The 21409-nt window shown below is 39.0% G+C and overlaps 1 protein-coding gene across 5 annotated transcripts; it reads left to right on the top strand.

Moving 5' to 3' along the window:
* Positions 1-492: 492 nt before the first annotated feature.
* Positions 493-20973, top strand: pbrm1 (polybromo 1). 5 transcript variants are annotated; one of them, XM_053227086.1, is made up of 31 exons: positions 519-639; positions 908-1013; positions 1771-1931; positions 2878-2975; positions 3142-3289; positions 3989-4138; positions 4241-4351; positions 4483-4551; positions 4630-4728; positions 5535-5620; positions 5713-5804; positions 7255-7471; positions 9937-10078; positions 10216-10310; positions 10516-10795; positions 11660-11765; positions 12298-12937; positions 13021-13232; positions 13463-13648; positions 13833-13990; positions 14112-14366; positions 14720-14865; positions 14999-15156; positions 15313-15496; positions 15987-16191; positions 16304-16505; positions 16862-17017; positions 17419-17574; positions 17975-18024; positions 19048-19261; positions 20120-20973. In XM_053227086.1, exons 3-31 carry the CDS (start codon positions 1794-1796, stop codon positions 20290-20292), a joined length of 4926 nt encoding a protein of 1641 aa, XP_053083061.1. In that variant the 5' UTR covers positions 519-639; positions 908-1013; positions 1771-1793; the 3' UTR covers positions 20293-20973. The 5 variants fall into 5 exon arrangements, with proteins under 5 accessions (XP_026791244.3, XP_053083063.1, XP_053083062.1 ...); XM_026935443.3 differs by lacking the exon at positions 908-1013 and having other exon boundaries at positions 493-639; XM_053227085.1 differs by lacking the exon at positions 519-639 and having other exon boundaries at positions 648-1013.
* The last annotated feature ends 436 nt before the right edge of the window (positions 20974-21409 follow it).

Below are 21409 nucleotides of genomic sequence, written 5' to 3'. Positions count from 1 at the left end.
TTTGTAAAATTTGTTTTAATTTAATAATTTTAAATAATGTTTGATTCCCTCAGTGTTTTGTAATTTTGTGTGTATAACGTCTTGCTGTTTGTTGTGATGGTACTAATATGCCATATTGTTTGTAAATTCCATTTTCATCATCATCATCATCATCATCTTCTTCTTCTTATTCTTCTTCTTTTATTAACGACAACAACAACAACAACAATAATAATAATAATAATAATAATAATAATAATAAGTTGGCATTTTGTCATATTAGGAACTACACATTCATCACTTGTTGTTCCTTATAATCTATTTAATAAAGCCATTTAATAAATAATTACAATTTTTAAAAATAAATACAGAAAAAAGTCAATATAACATGCGTTCCCACTTTATTTATAACCATTGTTTACTTCCTATGGTTGCTATGGTGATAAAGGGTGAACGACTTCCTAACTGCCCAATCACATGCCGGCTTGTCAGTCCGAACTGATTTAGCCAATCCGCGCGCAGGAGGCGGGACGTCTCGGTATACGGGTGCGAAAAAATAACGCACTCCAAATGGTTAATTTTTTTTCCCCGTAATAAATCAATCAGGCTTTTGCGAATGTTTTGCTCACATTCGCAAAGAAGGCTGAAAAGAAACTCCAGGTAAGGCTCGTGTAGCGCGGAGTAGGTTTTTTCCCCGCCACTTCAGCTGTTCACGGTTAGTTAGCATCGCCGGTGTTGAATAGAAAAGCGCCGGTGAAGAACAATCATCGGCTAGCTGCTAGCTCGGGCTACGTCTGAAGATGCATACTAGCCTACTGGAGAGTGTGCGAGTAATAAATAGTACAGAAAAAACGGCGCGTGCTTTGACATGCTATGTAGGACGTTAGTGTGCTGTTTTGGACGTTGCCTTTGTGTTTGTGTACCGTAGCGACGCTGTTGAGGACCTGTCACCCAAACACTTCACCTCAGCCACACATAACGGTGCTGCAGTCCTAATTCTCTCAGCTCTCTGCAAAACCCGGACTTATTAAAAGGTTTATGAAGATTTTCTGTGCATGCATTTATCTTTGCAAAGTAAATATGAATGCACGCATGCATGCATGTGTGCATGCTTGCATATGAGCGGTTATGGCATGCATCACATATAAAATCTAAAAGACTATGTTTAAAAAAAAAAAAAAAAAAAACCTCCTCCAGTTGTGTGTCCAGGAAATGATACAGAGAACCATTCAAATAAAATGGAACAAATAATATTAAACACAACACAATATTTCTATTCACGTGAAAAGACACTGAGCTGCACTTAAAAGCTTAGTGCAATAGTCACACCAGGATTCATGCAAAGCTCAGAGTACCAATATGATACCTAGATCAGATTATCTATACTGATTTGATTGTGGGTACAGACCAAAAGAATAAGGTTGGGGGAACAGAAATGAGTGTCCTCCCCAAAGGAGTTCGACAATTATTGAGAGGCTCGGAAGTAGAGCCATTGCTCTTCCAAATCGAGAGGAGAGAGTTGAGGTGGATGGGGCACCTTACAAAGATACCCCCTGGTCGACTCCTGCTAGAGCTGTATCAGGCACGCCCCACTGGAGATATTATATCTCGCAGTTGACTTGCGAACATCTGGGGATCCCCCCAGGAGAAGCTGGAATCTGGAATCTTTTCAGCATCTTGCCACCTCGAGCCACACCAGGATAAGTGGAAGGAAAACGAAAGAGTACTTGAGCTGATTCTTTGCAAGCTTCTAATTTTAGTGTCTGAAAGTTTCATTTGCTTTTCTTCTAGGAACCTGAACCTTCACCTTCACCATGGGCTCTAAGCGGAGGAGGGCCACCTCCCCGTCCAGCAGCGTGAGCGGTGGAGACTTTGAAGACAGCCAGCCGGCGCCGACCTCCTCGTCAAGCCGCAAGAGAAGAAGAACAGCAAACATTCCTACGGTTGATCCTGTGAGAAGCTCAGTCTTGGGCTGGTTTTCCTTATGCAAAGAGGAAATGGAAAATTCCACCATTTTTCCTTTATTTTATGAACACCTTACTGAGTCTCCACCTATTTACATTGCACCATTTAATGATTCGAACGAAAAATTTTAAAAAGAAAAAACTTTTTTTTAAATTTGATCTACTTGATCTTCATCTCAGATTGAAAGTGATGCAGACTACAGTTTTATTTTTCATCAAAAGGATTTGGTAAAGATATCCACAAGCCTGTGTAAAAACCTGATCGTGAAAGTTAACATGTTGTACTTCTTATCCGTTTATAGTTACATTCCATTAGTTAGTTCCCATTATGACGTTCTCTCAAAGTTATTAAGACACAAAAAATCACAGCTTATGTTACCGAGAAACCGGAGGTCGCAAACTCCTCTGTCCTGAAGACTTTTCCGTGGCGGAAATCATATTGTTACAAAATGCTGACACTGGAGACTCCTTCCATGAAAGCCATCCAAGTCTCAGTGTTAGTTGTTAGTATAAAAATAATAACAAGTTAGATTGAGTGCTTTTATTTAAACTGGACATTTGAACTACTGTCAGAAAATTAAGCAACACCTAACCAATCAGAATCAAGAATTCAACAATGTTGTGGTATTTATTATTATACGTGATTGTGAACCATCAGAGGTATCTGCATTTGAGAGTGTAACAGCTTATAGAGTATATAGATGAAATGGAAAAGCAGGTACGAGTAGTACATGAGTGCAGGAAGGAAGGGCTTTTAAGCCTTGTGTGTTCAGGAGCTGTTCAGGGAGTTTTAAGGGTAAATGTGGCAGTCTTTCTACAATCTGTACATTTTTTCCCAATATAACTCTGTCCTTTTGCTCTGACTGGTTTTATTTTGGCAGATAGATACTCGTTTCCTTTGTCTTACACATGCTGCCTGTCTTTCACCCCATAGATTGCAGTGTGTCATGAACTTTACAACACGATCAGAGACTATAAGGATGACCAGGGCAGGATGCTGTGTGAACTCTTCATCAGAGCGCCAAAGAGGAGGTGAGAGGCACAAAAACAAACGAACAAAAAAAATTTTAGATCAAGTCAGTCTGGTCGAGCTGAAACATTAAACTGTGTCAGACACAGACTGAAACTGTACCCTCAGGATACTTTACACTGTACTGGAAAGAGTGAACAGTAATCCTCAGCAATTTCTTCCCCTCAGGAACCAGCCTGATTACTACGATGTAGTGTCGCAGCCTATCGACATGATGAAGATCCAGCAGAAGCTGAAAATGGAGGAGTACGACGATGTGGAGCAGCTCACACTCGATTTCCAGCTCCTCTTTAACAACACTAAGACCTACTACAAAGTAAGCTGTCGTTCTATAGAGGGTCTGTTAGCTACACTAAAAAAATTTATATCACATAAAAAAGGCTTAATATTGTGGTTCTTGTCTTTTTTAATTTTTGATTATTACAGTTTAAATAGTTATTTAAATAGAGTACAATTAATTATGTTTTAATCATAATCAATATATATAAAATAAACGTAATTTAAACATAACACTATGGGTAAGCTCACCTAAAGTAAAACCTGGCTACTGTAAGATATCATGTATACACATATGGCCAAATCCCAAATTATTGGCACCTTTCATGAAAAATATATGAAATGATTAACACTTGCACCATAAACCACAATGGTACAAAATCTTAAGTAATCATTTTTTTCCCAGAAAACACGAAATTTCAAATTTATTCATATTTGAATAAACAAACTGTAATAAGATTGTTTTGCCTTTACATTGGTTTAATTATTTCAGTTTTAAGCAAAATAATTGTGATTATTATTTGAAATAATTGTTAATATTATTTATTATTATTTGATTATTTTATATTATATTAATTTGATATTATTTTTAAATAACTGCATCTATTATTTAATCATTATTGTGCACCCCAGGTTGGCAGAGTGAGTGCTAGATATATTTTCTTCTTATTTTGAATATGGGACATAAAACGATGTGCTATGACTAAATAAAAAAGCCAACCCTCTCCTTTCTGTCCAGCCTGAAACCCCAGAATACCGAGCTGCGTGTAAGTTATGGGACCTTTACATTCGCACCAAGAACGAGTTTGTGCAGCGAGGAGACTATGACGAAGATGATGATGACGGTGATGATGCGCGAGAAACTCCAGGAGGCGCCATGGAGGACGAGGCGAGACTGGACAGAGAATATTTTCAAACTGTGTTTGTGATTATGTGAATAAAACAGAGCTGTTTGAGCTCGAGTAATGAATTGTGTTCGGTTCTTCCTCAGGCTGCAGCTAGTCTTAAGGAGGTTTTGGAGCAGCTGCTCGACACGGTGTTGAGACACAGCGAACACGGACGACTCGTCAGCGAACTCTTCCAGAGACTTCCTTCTAAAATAGTAGGAATATAATATAATATAATATAATATAATATGATATAATATAATATGATATAATATAATATAACATAACATAACATAACATAACATAACATAATATATTTTCACTGTTTTGCTTGATTCATTTGCAGCAATATCCGGATTATTACGCTATTATCAAAGAGCCAATAGATCTCAAGGCCATTGCACAAAGGATACAGGTATCTGTAATATAAATTTCCTGTAACATATTTAACAACATGTAATTTCCACTGATATGATATGTATTTCTCTTCTAGATCAGTTACTACAAAAGCGTGAATCATATGTCCAAAGACATTGACCTGCTAGTCAAAAATGCTAAAACATACAATGAGCCTGGTTCACAAGTGTTCAAGGTAATGTATATGTATGAATACATTATAAACAAGCAATAAAACAATAAAGTGCTGTGCAATAAAGTGCTGTGGTATAAGAGGAATAAAACGTTTTTTTTTTTTTTATTCAACACCGTTTTATTCCTCTTATACCACAGCACTTTACCACATAATTTATCAGTTATAGTTTTATATTCATTAAAAGAATGGCATTGTACTTTCTATCCATTTATAATTACATTTAATAATGATATTAATGTCTGTAAAACAAGTTAGTTCCTGTTATCTCTTATGTTACAGCAGCTATAAACAGTTGTTCCTTCACCAGCCTCTCTTTTTATCTGTTGTAATTAATATGACAAAAAATGCAGCTTGTTATGTTAACGTGAAACCAGAAAACGCAAAGACCTCTGTCCTGAAGATTTTCCCTTTATGGAAAACTTACTGTTACAAAGCGCAGGCACTGGAGACTCCTTCCATAAATGTTAAATAAATGTCTCCTTAGAGAAGACGTCACCACATCAATGATTATTTGTTTTTCTTTGTTAAATAACATCTATTTTTAATCCATTTATTTATAGGCTTAGTTTGTGACTGTTTGCCATACAAGACCCTATAAATTAATTGTTAATATAGAAATAATACCATATCAGAATGAGTACATTAACACAAACCTACGATTTAAAACTTGCAAAAGTTTTTCTAATTTCTGTTATAGAAAATTAATCAACAGTGCTGTGATATAATGTATAATAATGAATCAGATACTTTGATTGCTAAATTGTTCTTTGGGCGAAGCAGAATAATCTGTCATAATGAACCTACAGGATGCAAACACGATCAAAAAGATCTTTTCCCAGAGGAAGATGGAGCTCGAGCACATGGAGCCTATAAAAAGCAGCATCCGTATCAGGTTAGTCCCTCCATGTGTTTCTATTCTCCCTGTAAAGTAAGAAGCAGACAGAGATTGACTAATGCAGTAAAACTTTGTTTTGGCTTAATTAGGAACAGAAAATCTGTGCATGGAGACAGACTCTCCTCAATTACGATGGCTTTACAGTACGGCTCAGAGAGTGATGAAGACGGCATCCTCACAGGTACCAGCCTCCTGATTACTGGTTATTATTGGTTTATAATTACAGCAGGGCATCTTCCTACAAAGGATGTCTTTGGATTGAAACACATATTTACTTATAATTCAGTTTCATACATTACACATACAGCTGTATGATTTCTACAGCTTGTAAAGGACCCTTTCACATTTCACATTTAGCTGTCTAGCACAGTATATTGGAAATTAACAATTGGAAAGAGAATTAGAAATTAAACAATACGAGCTTAAAGTGCAGACTTTCAGTTTTCATTTGAGGGTATTTACATCCAAATTGGGCAGATGATGTAGGAATTACAGCACTTTTTATGTGTGCCACCACCATGAGTAACTGGACAATTGGCTGCCCAGTTGTTCCATGGCCAGATGTGTGTTATTCCGTCATTATTTCACTTACAAGTAAACATACAAAAGGTCTAGAGATGATTGCAAGTGCGGAATTTGTATTTGGAATCTGTTGCTGTTTACTCTCAGTATGAAGTCCGAAGAGCTGTCACTGCCAGTGAACCAAGCCATCATGAGGCTGTAAAATCAAAACAGACCCATCAGAGAGAAAGCCAAAACCTTATGTGTGACCAAATCAACTGTTTGGTACATTCTCAAAAAGAAAGAATGCACCGGTGAGCTCAGGAACACCAAAAGGCCCAGACTGTGGTGGATGACAGAAGAATTCTTTCCCTCTTGAAGAAACCCTTCACAACAGCTGGCCCTCCAGAACACACTCCAGGAAGTAGGGGTATCTGTGTTAAAGTCAACAATCAAGAGAAGACTTCACCAGAGTAAATACAGAGGGTTTACCATGAGATAAAATCCATTGATAAGCCTCCGAAGAGCAGATTAGAGTTTGCCAAAAATTTTTAAAAAGCCTGTACAGTTCTGGAAAACATCCTATGGACAGATGAGACAAAAATTACTTTCTCCTGACAGAAAACATTAGCTTATCAACAATTAGACATTTCTATTTTAAATTACAACACGTTAATACACATCTGTGATTATGTGGACCACAGCATTATTTTTAGCATTAGAATGAGTGCATTAATATAAACCTATGATTTGCCATGCAGCCGGAACTACTGTCAAAGCTTCTGTTTTAGAAAATTAATCAACACCTTCTGACCAATCAGAATGGAGAATTCTACAGCACTGTGGTATAAATATCTATATGTACATTATGAACTTTTTCAAAATATTTATTTGCATTCTGTCTAAAAGGTCAGATGACCAAATTGTCCTCTCTTAATTACTGTAAATTTCTGCATGCAGTGAGACAAGGCAAGTCAGTATGAATTCAAATGTCACATCCACAAGGTTGTAATTGCGGTTGTAAAAGAGTTTCTTAAGCTTTTGAAACCTTTCCGATTATAAGCTCACATCAGCCACCGCTGAGTTCACTCTCTGTGTGATGAATACTTTTCCTGTACCTCTCATCCCAGGCTCGGTGCATTATGACGAGGGAGAATCAGAGGCTGAGAGCATCCACTCCAACATGGACATGTCCAATCCCATCTTCCAGATGTACGAGGCTATACGAGGAGGCAGGAACAGTCAAGGGCAGCTCATTGCTGAACCTTTTCTTCAGCTGCCGTCCAGGAAGGACTACCCGGACTACTACCAGCAGATTAGCCAGCCCATCTCCCTCCAGCAGATTCGGTATGGTAGGGCTGAAGATGGAGAATATAAATAACACAGCATAAAGTAGGAATCATAATTACACTACCCACATTAATTTGCATTAGCTTGAATAGGAACTCATATATATTACTTATTATAGTTGACGCCTGTTATTCAGGGATGTATTATCATGCATAGCTGTTGATTGTTCCTATTACCTCTTTATAGTAATGCTGTTGTAAGCAGAAAGCAACCAGAAGCATTGCTAGACCAGCTTCTGCCATCAGAGGGAGCCAGAGGGAACCGTCTTAATTATAATCAATTGCAATCAGCTCAACCTGTGCCTTTGTCTGTTTAAGGAGATCTCTCTACTTGTTCAGTGCTTATTGTTAAGTCAACCTTGCTACATGCTGGTGCTCAGTTTCCAGCTGGTAAACTCTGGTAATATTTTCCTGGGTACATCTTGGTAATTTCTCTGGCTTTTCTGGCCAACTTTCAAGTACCCTAAGCTCTCAGCTTTATAGAAATCCAGATTTAGATTTAGATGAGCAAACCAGGGAAAAACTCCCTGGGATAACACGAGGAAGAAATCTTGAGAGGAACTCACCCTCTTCTGGGAGATGCTGGCTAGTGGGCTAGTGCAATTATTCCTCACCCATCATCAAATATATGAAATCAGTGCCAAGTATGTTGAAAGGATCTTCAGTATGAGTCATTTTTAATTTCATTAGAGTTTTTAACTATAAATCTCTAGTACTCAAGTCATTTACTGGGTAATGAATAAGACTTGAATGTAAACCTTTAAGCAAACCTCCAGATCTGAGTATTTATCTAAAAGAAAATCCATTACCAAAAGACATGAAGCAAATAGGTTTTACACCTAAAGATTGAGACTGGGTCTGCATCCTGAACGCTAACTTAAAAAAAAAAAAAAAGAAAAAACCCAAGGAACAACAAGAAGGAACTCAGATATTGTTTGCTCAGATACTGAGATGCAAGACCAGTCAGTGCTTTGTATGTTATTAGCAGTATTTTTTAATCAATGAGAAATTTTACTAGGAGCCAGTGCAGTGTAAATAAGATAAGGGTAATATAATCAAATTTTCTGGTTCTAGTAAGGACTCTGGCTGCTTGCAGTCTGGAAACTGGAGCTTGTTTATGCATCTCCTGGAACATCCATACAGCAATACATTACAATAGTTTAACCTAGAATTAACAAAATAATGAACTACTTTTGCTGCATCATGTAGTGTCATATTTCTTATCTTAGCATTAGTTTTGAGATGAAAAAAAAGGCTAGCTTAGTATTATTATCCACATGAACTTCAAATGAGTGGGATAAAGAAGGGATGAGGAAAACCCATAACATCCCCCCACCAAAAAAATTCAGGAAACCACGGAACATGTGGAAAAACTGAACCAGCAATGCTGACCGCATTAAACGCTGATTTTTATTACCCATCTGAGAAAGAAAAACAAGAGGATTGTGATCAGTGTAAACCACAGTAGGACAGGAATGGGAATTGAGAAAGACTTCAAAATGTAGCAGTGCTAAAAGTAATGCCAAAGTTTCTTTCTCAATAGTGCTATAATGCATCTGAGAGTTATTGAACTTTTTGGAGTAAAAACACACCTGGGAGTCTTCTTTGATCAACACAGCACCAGCCCCAGTGTCACATGCATCAACCTCTGGTTTGACCAAAAAAAAAAACGACTCATAAAGTCAGGAGCAGCAAGAATAGGAGCACTACACAATAAAGCTTTCACATTGTCAAAAGCTTTCTGACAGTTGCTAGTCCAGTCATATTCAACATGAATTTTTAAACAGTGCCATAGATTCTCAATGAGATTCAGATCTGGACTTTGACTTGGCAGCTGTAGAACATTCACCTTTTGAAAGCACTCCTGCTTTGCTTTGGCCTTGTGTTTGCCATCATTGTCCTTCTGAAGGGTGAAGTTTCTCCCAGACTTTATGGTTAGTGTACTGAAACAGGTTTTCTTATAATAGCCCCCATTTTGCTTCATCCATTCTCCTTTCAATTTTGACAAGAAGCTCAGGTTCTGAGGATCAAAAGCGTACCCAGAGCATGATGCTACCACCACCACATTTTACTGTAGGGAAAGTGTTAATTGAAGTTAGGATTACATTAGGTTTGCAACACACAATAGTGCTCTGAAACCTGCCCAAATACAGTATCTCTATCTTGGTCTTATCACACCAAAAAAACACATCTTAACTTGGTCACACTGGTGCTTTCATATGGCTCTTCTTGAGCAATGGTTTCGTTTTAGCCACCCTCCCCATACAGCCAAGTCATTGACTGGTGGAGCTTCACACCAGTCTCATCCACTGTACTCTGTAAGTCATTCAGAGTTACTGTTGGACCCACTGTGGGGTTATGCAAGCAGCATTTTTCAGTTTTTGATTTTTTTTTTATATATATACTTGCTAACCAATAATTAATTTAGACTTTGGCATTACAACTGTTCTTCCTCTTTTTCAGTGATAAGATGAAGAATAACGAATACGAGAGTGTGGAGCAGATAGACGCTGATCTAAATGTGATGTTTGAAAACGCAAAGCGATACAATGTCTCCAACTCCCACATCTACAAACGGGCTCTGAAGCTGCAGCACATTCTTCAGGTTCTCTCCCTAAAATTTTTCCATTTCTTTTGGGTGTGGACTGTTTGCTATCAGTCTTGGCTCAGCATCAACCTGACTGACTCAGAGTTAGTTTTCACTATTAATTTAAATTTAGATACATGTTTGTGTGTTTTTAGCTGAAAAGGAAAGAGCTAGGAAGGAGAGAAGATGAGGACGGTGACAGTATGCTGTCCTCCACTCTGTCAGATGGCAGCACCACCAAACGTAAGAGGTACGATCCTTCAGAATATATACAAATCTCACTAAACCCTTTTAGTGTCTTTATTAGTCCTTGCATACTAGTTAAAAAAATCTGGTTAAACAATACATTTCCATAACGCAGTTCAAGCTTTCTTTGTAAAAGTTTGAGGTTCAAACTACTGGAATTCTGTTTTTTTTTTCCTTCACATTCTTATCCTACATTAAATGTCATGCAGTTATAAAAAGAACACGAAGAAGAACCGGTTGAAGTCTCTTTACCAGGCCGTGACAGAGGCTCGAGAGCTGGGCACCGGTCGTAGACTCTGTGACTTATTCATGGTTAAACCTTCTAAGAAAGACTATCCAGACTACTATAAGATCATACTCGAGCCCATGGACCTGCGCACTATAGACCACAAGATCCGCGCAGACAGATACGCCAACGAGGATGCCATGGTGGAGGACATGAAGCTGATGTTCCGCAATGCGAGACACTACAATGAAGAGGGCTCACAGGTGGACTATAAATGAATTGCAATGACAAGGCAGTGGTGGCCATAAAGACTAGACACTAGTCTCAATGTAATCAGCTATGCTAGGAATAGGATTGTGAAAATTAAGGTATAAAACACGACAGGGCGTGCTGTTTTAGAAAAATAATCATTGACAAGTTTGTGTGATGCGGCCTTACAAGAAGCAGCGTTACTGTTACCACTCTGCAGTTGATTCGTTTTCTATAAGTGTTTTTTTCATTTAATACCACAGCAATTTGCCAATGATTACTATTTTTATTTATTAAAGAACAAAACATTGTAGTTATTATCCATTTATAATTACATCACTTACTCACTAGCCTCTTTTTTTTCTCAAGAGAAAAAAACACAGCTTGTCAGAAAGCACAGAAACCAGAAAGCACAAAGTCCTCTCTCCTGAAGACTTTTGCAAGTCATAAAGCTTAGTGATATTTACAAAGCTCTGACACTGGAGACTCCTTCACTAAATGTTAAATGAACGCCTCCTTTCCAAAAAACGTCACCATATCAAAGATTATACTTTATGTTTTAAAATATCCTACTGTCAGAGCTGCTGTTATAGAAAACGAGTCAATACTTTCTGACCAATCAGAACTGAGAATTCAACAGTGCTGTGATTATGCACACTGAATAAAATGTTAGTAACTATACACTTTAAAGCAGTAAACTTAAATTATTTTAAGAGCATAAAACAGAGTAGTGTCTGGTCTTTAATCTGTGTGTATGTATAATGTAGTGTAGAAGCGAAATGTTGTGGTCACTAATAAATGATTTAAAGCACAAAAAAGACGGCTAAATAGTAATGCAGTGTTATTAATATTAATATTCTTGGTTGGTTTATCTCTAGGTGTACAATGACGCTAACACTCTGGAAAAGATTATGAGGGAGAAAAAGCGAGAACTCGGCCCTGCGCCAGAAGACGATGACATCATCTCACCAAAACTCAAAATAAGTATGTTACACTGATGTGCAAAAAAGAGAAGCCAGGCTCTTTATAGTACCTTTTTTGTTTCTCTATGTATTGTTACAAGTCTACAGTTTTGTAATAGAAGTAGATCAACTACAAACCACCACAGATAAACAGAAGAAAAAAGAGAGGAAGGGTTTGACTTTATCGGAGGAGCTGAGTATGACACCAGAAATATAACAAAGAGTTTGTTATTTGCAGTTTGTTATTTTTAAAAGTGTTTCTAGACCTATAATAATTTGCAACAATTCCTTAGAATTGTTGTGATTTGCAATCTATGCAATGGAACTGGCTAATTTCTTCATTTCAGTTCTCTGTTTGAATTTTTCTTGCCCAGAAATAGACTTCAACAATAGCTGATATCTACTTAATCTCATACCACTCTTAATAATTTGTGAAATTTAGTTGATATTATTATAGTCGAGATTATACTATCTAGTCTTCAAGAAATAATACACAAATAGCCATGATAGTAAAGATTTGAAGGCTTGAATAGTCATCCTTTATGTAATTCTAGGAAAAAGTGGCATCTCCCCAAAGAAGTCCAAATACCTGACGCCTCTGCAGCAAAAGCTTAATGAGCTCTATGAGGCGGTGAAAAACTACACAGACAAGCGAGGCCGTCGCCTCAGCACCATCTTCCTGCGCCTGCCGTCCCGAGCTGAACTGCCGGACTACTACCTGGCCATCAAGAGGCCTATAGACATGGAGCGGGTCAAAAGCCACATGCTGGCCAACAAGTACCAGGACGTGGACGCTCTAGTGGAAGACCTTGTGCTGATGTTTAACAATGCGTGTACCTATAACGAGCCTGAGTCACTCATCTACAAAGATGCTCTGGTGCTTCACAAGGTCCTTCTGGAGACCAGGAGGGACTTGGAAGGAGGCGACGACTCCAACGTTCCAGACGTACCTCGCCTCATCCAGGACTTGATTCGCAGCCTCTTCGTTTCAGTTCTGGGTCACCAGGATGATGAAGGTCGTTGCTATAGTGACTCGCTGGCCGAGGTCTCGGCCGAGGACCCGGCCAATCCTGACAAGCCTCGGTTGAACTTCGAGATCATACGGGCTAATGTGGAGAAAGGGCGCTATAAGAGGTTGGACGTCTTCCAGGATCACATGTTTGAAGTGCTAGAGAAGGCCAGGAGAATGCATAGGTAAAGTTCTGTAATCACTAGAGCCTTTATTTATACCTGTAGGTTTGTTCGGAGTGCTGATAAAGAAATGCATTCTGTCACAGGACGGACTCTGAGATCTTTGAGGATGCGGTAGAGCTGCAGCACTTCTTCATCCGGATCAGAGATGAACTGTGTAAGAACGGAGAGATCCTGCTCACCCCGGCACTCAGCTACACCTCCAAACACCTGCACAGTGATGTGGAGAAGGAGAAGAAAGAGAAGCTGCCCAAAGAGTTTGAGGAAGACAAGCTCAAAAGGGAGGAGGAGAAAAAAGGTATGACAATCCTTTGCCTTACAAGGAACTATAATTTGTGTAGTTAAATATATTTTAAAAAGTGTCTGCAGCTTTCTTGTGGCTTAGTACCGATTTGTCCTTTTCACTATTTGTGGATGTTTCATCCACATAATGAAATGCTGTTAATGATTAAGGATGTATAGTCTATGTTAATTTTATTAACATCATTCAGTAAGGGGTCACTATTTCTCTCAAATTTCCCGCACCAGAAGCGGAGAAAAGTGAGGAATCATCTGCCGGGACTTGGCAGGGAGGCCTCCAGCGCACATACAGTCAGGACTGCAGTTTTCGTGACAGAATGTATCACGTAGGGGACTATGTCTACGTAGAGCCTGCTGAGGCGAACCTCCAGCCTCACATCGTCTGTATAGAGCGCCTCTGGCAGGACGACACAGGTACTACACTCACTGGACGTGGATTACTTCAGGAAAACAATAGGAAAGGGTGTGAAATACTGTGAATAGGTGAATAGGTTGGTATAGATTAAAGCTAGTTTAAAGACACTGATTATTAATATGAAGTAGGATATCAACAGGATTGAAGTGAGATCTCTTTACGGAATCTTTTTTTTTTCTGTAGGAGAGAAATGGCTATATGGCTGCTGGTTTTACAGGCCCAATGAGACTTTCCATCTTGCCACACGCAAATTTCTGGAGAAGGAAGTCTTTAAAAGTGACTACTACAACAAAATTCCTGTTAACAAAATTCTGGGCAAATGTGTTGTCATGTTTGTTAAGGTAGGGTCTTTGACTGGGTTGTATAACCTTGCTGAAAACTAAATAGCAGAATGGTTGTCACTTTGAACATTTTCTCTATCTGTTTATATTTCCTGCTGTTCTATTTATTATTATTATTCAGGAATACTTCAAGCTCAGCCCCGAGGGCTTTAGACCAGAGGACGTGTTTGTCTGTGAGTCCCGTTACTCGGCCAAAACCAAGTCGTTCAAAAAGATCAAGATGTGGACCATGCCTCTGAGCTCGGTCAAGTTTGTCCCTCGTGACGTGCCTTTGCCGGTGGTCCGAGTGGCCTCTATGTTTGCTCCAAAACCAGAAAGCGAGAAAGCTGCCGAGCCGACAGAGGACAACAAAATTGCAGCCTCGGTTATCGATAAGGTGAGAATCAGAAATGAGATACAACAGAACTGAATATCAGTGATTGTGCCGTGATCAGAAGGTGATTTGCCATCTCAAGGAGTTTTTTTTTTCTTGCTACTGTCGCCTCTGGATTACTCATTAGGGATCTAAATCTGTATCTAGAGGGCAAGACAAAATTTTAACAAATGAACAAACAAAATAAAACCTTGAAGTACAACAATTACATTTGATACAACTAGGCTCATAAGCAGTCACTTAAATAGTGTCCGATTTCAAGGAAGTTTATTACAAAAGCATGGAGAGCAATACAGAAGGAATATAAAACACAATTGACTGCATTGTGAATAATAGAAATTTTGATTTGTGTGCAGGAGAGGGAGGACGTTCCCGTGGAGATGAGTAACGGTGAGCCGGGCTGTCAGTATTACGATCAGCTCTGCTACAATGCCATGTGGCTCAAAGTGGGAGACTGCGTCTACATCCGCTCTCACGGCCTAGTGCGCCACCGTGTGGGCAGGTAGAGCATTAACACTCTTGCTGTTTTGCTTTCTTGGCTCTCTTTGTGGCTTCTTCTATACCTCGTGCTATCACTGGCAGAATTTGGGTTTTGAAATTGCTGGAAGTCTTTGTGCTTGTGTGTGATTCAACAGGATTGAGAAAATGTGGGTGCGGGATGGGGCCGCCTACTTTTTCGGGCCCATCTTCATCTATCCTGAGGAGACTGAACACGAGCCCACCAAGATGTTCTATAAAAAGGAGGTGTTTCTAAGCAATCTGGAGGAGTCCTGCCCTATGACCTGCATTACTGGTATCCTTTGCTGCTCTGTCTATGATCTATAAAAGTCAACCTTTGGATTATTTCAGTAAATTAGAGCTGTTCAGTGAAACGATCCTTTAGTTTGCCCAATAATGCTTCCATTCTAGTATAAAACGTTGTCGCATACCTGGCTTGTCTGTTCCTCAGGGAAGTGCGCAGTGTCCTCATTTAAAGATTACCTGTCGTGCCGTCCGACCGAAGTGCCTGAAGATGACGTGTTGCTGTGTGAGAGCCGCTACATTGAGAGCGAGAAGCAGATGAAGAAGTTTAAAGGGCTGAAGCGATTCTCCCTCTCTGCCAAAGTAGTGGAGGATGAAATCTATTATTTTAGGTGAGTTCTCTTTGTTATATAAGGAATAAAACATGCCAATGATTGCAATTTTTAATTATTAAAGAACAACATACTTTTTATCTGTTTATAGTTTAATTTTGTGAAACGTCCACAAAACAAATTATTTACTATTATCACTTAAAACAGCTATAAACAGTCTTTCCCTCATGAGCCTCTCTCTTTTTTAATCTCTTCTTGAAGCTAGTATGACATATAAATGCAGCTTGTCATGTTCCTGAGAAACCTCAAAGCCCTCCAACACTCCTGTACCAAAAAACCTAAAATGGCAGCTTTAACCCTGACTGTCCCTGTAAATTAGCTGTTACTACAGAAATGCCATCTTATTATTACAAGTGCATTAATACAAGAGAAAATTAATCAGTACCTGATCATATTGAGAACTCCATTCTTAATGTTGCAATTAATGCTAATGGTGTAATTAATGCTATAATTGTAAAAATCAGTCACTTCACATCTGTTTATACAACAGGAAGCTGATCGTGCCTCAGAAGGAACCGTCTCCACTGCTGGACAAGAAGATCGAGGAGCTGGAGGCCAAGTTTGCTGACATGACAGACGAAGAGCTGGAAGACCTGGGTGATGACGATGGGGACGGCTTGGACGGCCAGGGAATGTCTCAGCTCCAGACGCAGCTACACAGCGATCTGGAAATGTTGTCATACACACCGATACAGGTCACTGGACGATGTTCTAAACAAATCAAGAAAGATTACACAGAATGCAAATCCGTGAATGAATAAATTAAATATATAAGTATATACATCATTAAACTTTTTTGTCCTGTAGTCCACACCAAAATCCTTTAAGGGCTTGTCGAAGAAGGAAGGCGCGAAGAGGAAGATCAACATGAGCGGCTACATCCTGTTCAGCAGCGAGATGCGGGCGGTGATCAAGGCCCAGCACCCGGACTTCTCTTTCGGCGAGCTCAGCCGTCTCGTGGGCACCGAGTGGAGAAATCTGGAGTCGGCCAAGAAAGCTGAGTATGAAGGTGAGATGGCATTGGAATGATACTTCTGCTGAAAAAAGCAGTGTATGTGTACAAGAAGCTGAAACTAGTCTCCAACACTATGGCTATTATGCTACTATACTAAATAGGTTGTATAATGGTATAATTATTATCATTGATTAGATGATATTTTCAGATTTTATACAGGCTTGTTTACAGATCTTAACCTGCCTTAATTAATCTGTGTGTTTCTTCACCCCGTATGTTCTGTTCACATCAAAATGGACCATTTATATTTACTAAAAATGAAACAATACTGAACAGCTATATATATGCATTTTACAATTTTACAGAACATGAAGATTAAACATTCAGGGTCAATTGTGTGTGTGTTTCAGAGAGGGCAGCCAAAGTGGCGGAGCAGCAGGAGCGCGAGAGGGCAGCTCAGCAGCAGAACTCCCCGAGAGCAGGTACCCCAGTAGGGGCGCTCATGGGGGTGGTGCCCCCTCCGAGCCCTATGGGGATGCTTAACCACAGCATGACGCCTATGGCAGGTAACCCCTCTCAGCTGCGCTGGTGGAAACACCACACTGGTGCCACACAGAGCTGCAATGAGAAGCCTAACTGCTAACACACTTCCTTTTCTCCAGTCATTCCAGTCCCCATTTTCTCTAATTCATCCTTAATAATTTGCCTCGGATTGACTATTATACTGAATGCAGCATCATACTTCCACTGTATTAAAAATCTCCAAAGCTTTCAGTTAATCTGTTGCATGCGCATGAGCTGTATCAATAGACATAACCCTTAGCTGTTTTATTTTAACCTCCCTGAGACAATTTGCTTTAATTTGTTAGACACAGTGCATGATTTCCTTTTCCATAGTTAGCTGCATGTCTTACTGATGCATGGATTTTTTTTGTGTTGCCATCTTTTTTCCTTTCACTCCCCAAAGGCATGGTGGGTAGCTTTCTTCGGCCACCCATGCTGCCGCTGCCAGGTCCAGTTGATGGCATTGTTAGCATGGCTGGCATACCGCCGCATTTCCTGCCTGTCTTACACCGCCATCTCCCACCGGGCATGTATGGCTTCCCTGGCATGCCGTACCCGGGTAAGGACAGCCACATGCCCACTCCACCTGTGCAGTTGCTTCCTGTCTGCCTCTCGATCTCAAACTGGAGGGGCTACCTGTACCATAGGCTCAGGGGCTTGAACTAACCAACCTGAGCTGGCCATGAGAAATAGCTTCTGTTGAGAGTAACACTACGGAAGAGTGCTTTAGTAGCTAGTAGCAACAATATATCACAATCTAGTGTGATAGTCAGATATTTTCCAGTAGCACACTTTAAGCAAACTTTTTGTAAATCAGTGCTGCAACTGCCACCAGGTTTTTAACCTAATTTCTTTAAGAGCACTGATAGAGTTCACTTTTGTAGGTAAAGTTAATCGCAGAAATACACTGACTCAGTGCTTTTATTCAGTTTGTGTGTCTGTTACGACTGCTTTCTCAGGTATGAATGGAATGGGCCCTGGATCTGCAGGAAACCCCTATGGAGCCCAGGTAAAGTATAAAGAGGTATAAGACGTGCATAAAGAGCTGAATGAAACTATAGGTGTATATATATATATATATATATGTAGGATAATATAATAAGGACTTTGTTAGCAATATATAAAGTTTCATTTTATGCTCCATTAAAGCCACTTCTAAGAGAGGGAGAGAAAAGAAGAGAAGGCAAGAAAGGAAGAAAAACAGAAAGCAGAATAAAAAATTAAACAGAACAACAGATCAAAAACAATGAACAGATTGATGGTAAAATAGGAACAAGTATACATGGGAGGGGAAAAAATTACAATATGAGATAAATACAAAGAGAGAACTTCCGACTTTATTATTTAGTTGATATGTTCGTGGAGTTGATATCCTTTTATAGCTTATTCTCCAACTCCACTTGATTTGCACTTCATGGATTGTTCTTATAAAGGTCTTATTTTAAATCATTGTATATTTATGGAGTCGGGCTTCATATTAAGCTATTAATTTTCATATTAATGTAAATTCATATTCAGTTTAATTGTGGAAAATTCACAGCTCGGTGCACAGCACAGACACGACTTTTCACATGGTGCAACAAATAACTCATAGGTCCACATGCAGGGTCATGTAAAAGGTCAAATCCCCACAGAACCAGTAGGAGAGAAGTGAGTGAGTGTGTGCAGTAGTTTGTTCTCATTTTTTACTTTTTTAGCACTACTTAAAAGAATTTTAAAAGAATTTAAAAGAATGCTTTAAAAGAATTAAAATATTAATTCTTTTAAAGCATTGCTTTAAAAGAATTAAAATATTAGTAGTAGTCATTTATTATAAATAACACCTACTTCGTAGTACTATTTATGAATGAATGATTGGCCTACGTAGTCCAGTGTAAAAATTGAGATATATATTTTTCCAAGGTATTGGCTAATGAGGATTTTCACTCCATATTTTGATTCTAAGCATTAGCAGTGAATTACAGTGAAGTATCTTCCACTTTACCATGCACCTTTGTCTAGTACACATTTCAGGGCCTGTGTGTCTCTATAGACAGGCATGATTGGTGCCAATCAACAGGCCCCGCCCCCTTACCCAGGACAAGGCCAGGTAGGCCAGCCCTCCCTTCAACAGCCCTCCACCCCGATATTCGTGGCTCCTCCTCCAAAACCACAGCGACTCCTCCACTCTGAGGCCTACCTGAGGTACATAGAGGGGCTCAATGCAGAGTCGTCTACTGTCAGCAAATGGGACCAGACGTTGTCAGGTGAGGGCACGCAATATTTTCTGCCATCAGCCTACAACATATATATATATATATATATATATATATATATATGTATATATATATATATATATATATATAGCCTAAATCATACTGTATGTATCACACCAGGAACAGTTATGTGGGTTGTTTTCCATCTCAATTCAAATCCGGATGTAGATTTAGATCCCTAATGAGCAAGTCAGAGGAGACAGTGGTGAGGAAAAAAACTCCCTGAGATGACAAGAGGAATCAAACTCGAAATGGAACCCATAAGACACCGGATAGTGGGATGATAAATCATTAAAATATACAGATCTAGAAAGTGTGTTGAAATGTTCAGTATGAGCAGAGAGTGATTAAGAGTCCTGTGATGAGCATAGGAAAATCTTTATGATTCCAGCAGCAGTTCCTAGGTCCAAATCTGCAAACAGTTGCTGCTGTTGTTCTTTCGGCTGCTCCCGTTAGGGTTGCCACACCGGATAATATTTATTGGTCCGCATATTTGATTTGGCACAGGTTTTACACTGGATGCCCTTCCTGACACAACCCTTCCATTTTATACGGGCTTGGGACTGGCACTGAGAGTACACTTCCAGTGGCTGGGTTGGTTCCCTGCCCAGGAATCGAACCTAGGATCCTTAGCTGGTAGACCACCAGGGACAGGTCTAAATCTACAGTACTGAAGTGAAATTATCCATCAAAACCAGGGTGACATTTGGGGATAAGCCAGAACATTTGCAACATCATTGTTTAAATGAAAAAAATTAAAGTGTCCTGCATATTTTATTTATGAACTTAAATCACAAGCATTACAGTGTGTGCAGAACATGTTTTTCGTGTGTCTGTGCATTACCTCAGCTCGAAGGAAAGACGTACGCCTCACGAAAGAACAGGAGAGCAGACTTCCGTCTCACTGGCTGAAGAGCAAAGGGGCGCACACCACCATGGCCGACGCCCTGTGGCGCCTGAGAGACCTCATGTTAAGAGACACACTAAACATCAGACAAACATACAACATCCAAAACATCTAAACCAGTACTGGAGTGCCACAGCGGCATTGCACATATCGTTGTCCTAACACATCTGATTCGACTCATCAGGTTTAACATTGACCTGGATGAGTTAAATCAGGGGGCTTCACATGAAGAAAACACTAAACTGTGGCACTCTTAGATCCGACATGATAAAATTGAAACCATTCCTGTTCATTTGCTAACACAAGAGTCACCTTTCGAGTTTGAATGTGCTGTTTTGTAAAATGTCCACAGTAGTCCTTTGTGTTCGTGTCTAATTTGACTCCTAGCACTTTGAATGAATTTGTGTTTTAGTTTGATATTAACTGTTGCTCTAAGATAGAGAGTTTCATTAAATCTTCTACGATTGTTGATGCCTTCATTTCCATGCGCCATTTATAAGATAGAGACTTTCATACAGTGTTGTGAACCAGTTGTCGATGACTTTATTTGTTTTAAGACTTTATGTCTTTGGTTAGGAAAGTTAAATTGTCTTAATATTGCCTGAGCATTTCGAAAGCTTTAGTTCAGTAAAGTGGTTCCCTACCAGATGTAGGTGTTTTTTTGTTTGTTTGTCTTTGTTTTTTTCACAAGAAGGTGTGGCCTTCTTATATTTTCATTTAGATTAACTTTAAAGAATTTCATAAAGCGAATATCGTTTGCTGCTGAGCCAGTTCTTCAATAAAACTGCCATTCACAGTGCTTTTTGCCCGTTCATTTTTGTTTTTCAGTTAATATTTTAAATAAAAAAATAAATAGTTCTACTTTTTAAAGTTTTAAGAGGGGTCATAAGCAGTACATCTTTTCTGTTTATTGTTAGGGGAATGGACAGACTATAATTTGGATCCAAAAATGAAATGATAAAATTGTTCTTTTAATTTATTTTTTTATTCCTCCTGCTCAACATTATTTATTCAGTTAGAGTAGATAGAGATAGATTTTTCTTCTTATGTCTATAATTGTTGTGCAAAAAGGATGAAAAATAAATAATTGTTAAAAAAAAAAAAGAAAATTAAATTGTGATAATCTTGGACTCACAAAATATTATAATTTTTATTTTTAAAAAAATTACAGGAGAGTCATATACATTACAACCTGGAATAGAGTACATCAATGAATCTATTATGTTATCATT

The sequence above is a fragment of the Pangasianodon hypophthalmus genome, chromosome 20, assembly GCF_027358585.1.
Source record: "Pangasianodon hypophthalmus isolate fPanHyp1 chromosome 20, fPanHyp1.pri, whole genome shotgun sequence".
NCBI classification, from domain to species: domain Eukaryota; kingdom Metazoa; phylum Chordata; class Actinopteri; order Siluriformes; family Pangasiidae; genus Pangasianodon; species Pangasianodon hypophthalmus.
The sequence above is the reverse complement of the archived record's forward strand: the minus strand, read 5'-3'. Positions and strand labels throughout refer to the sequence as shown.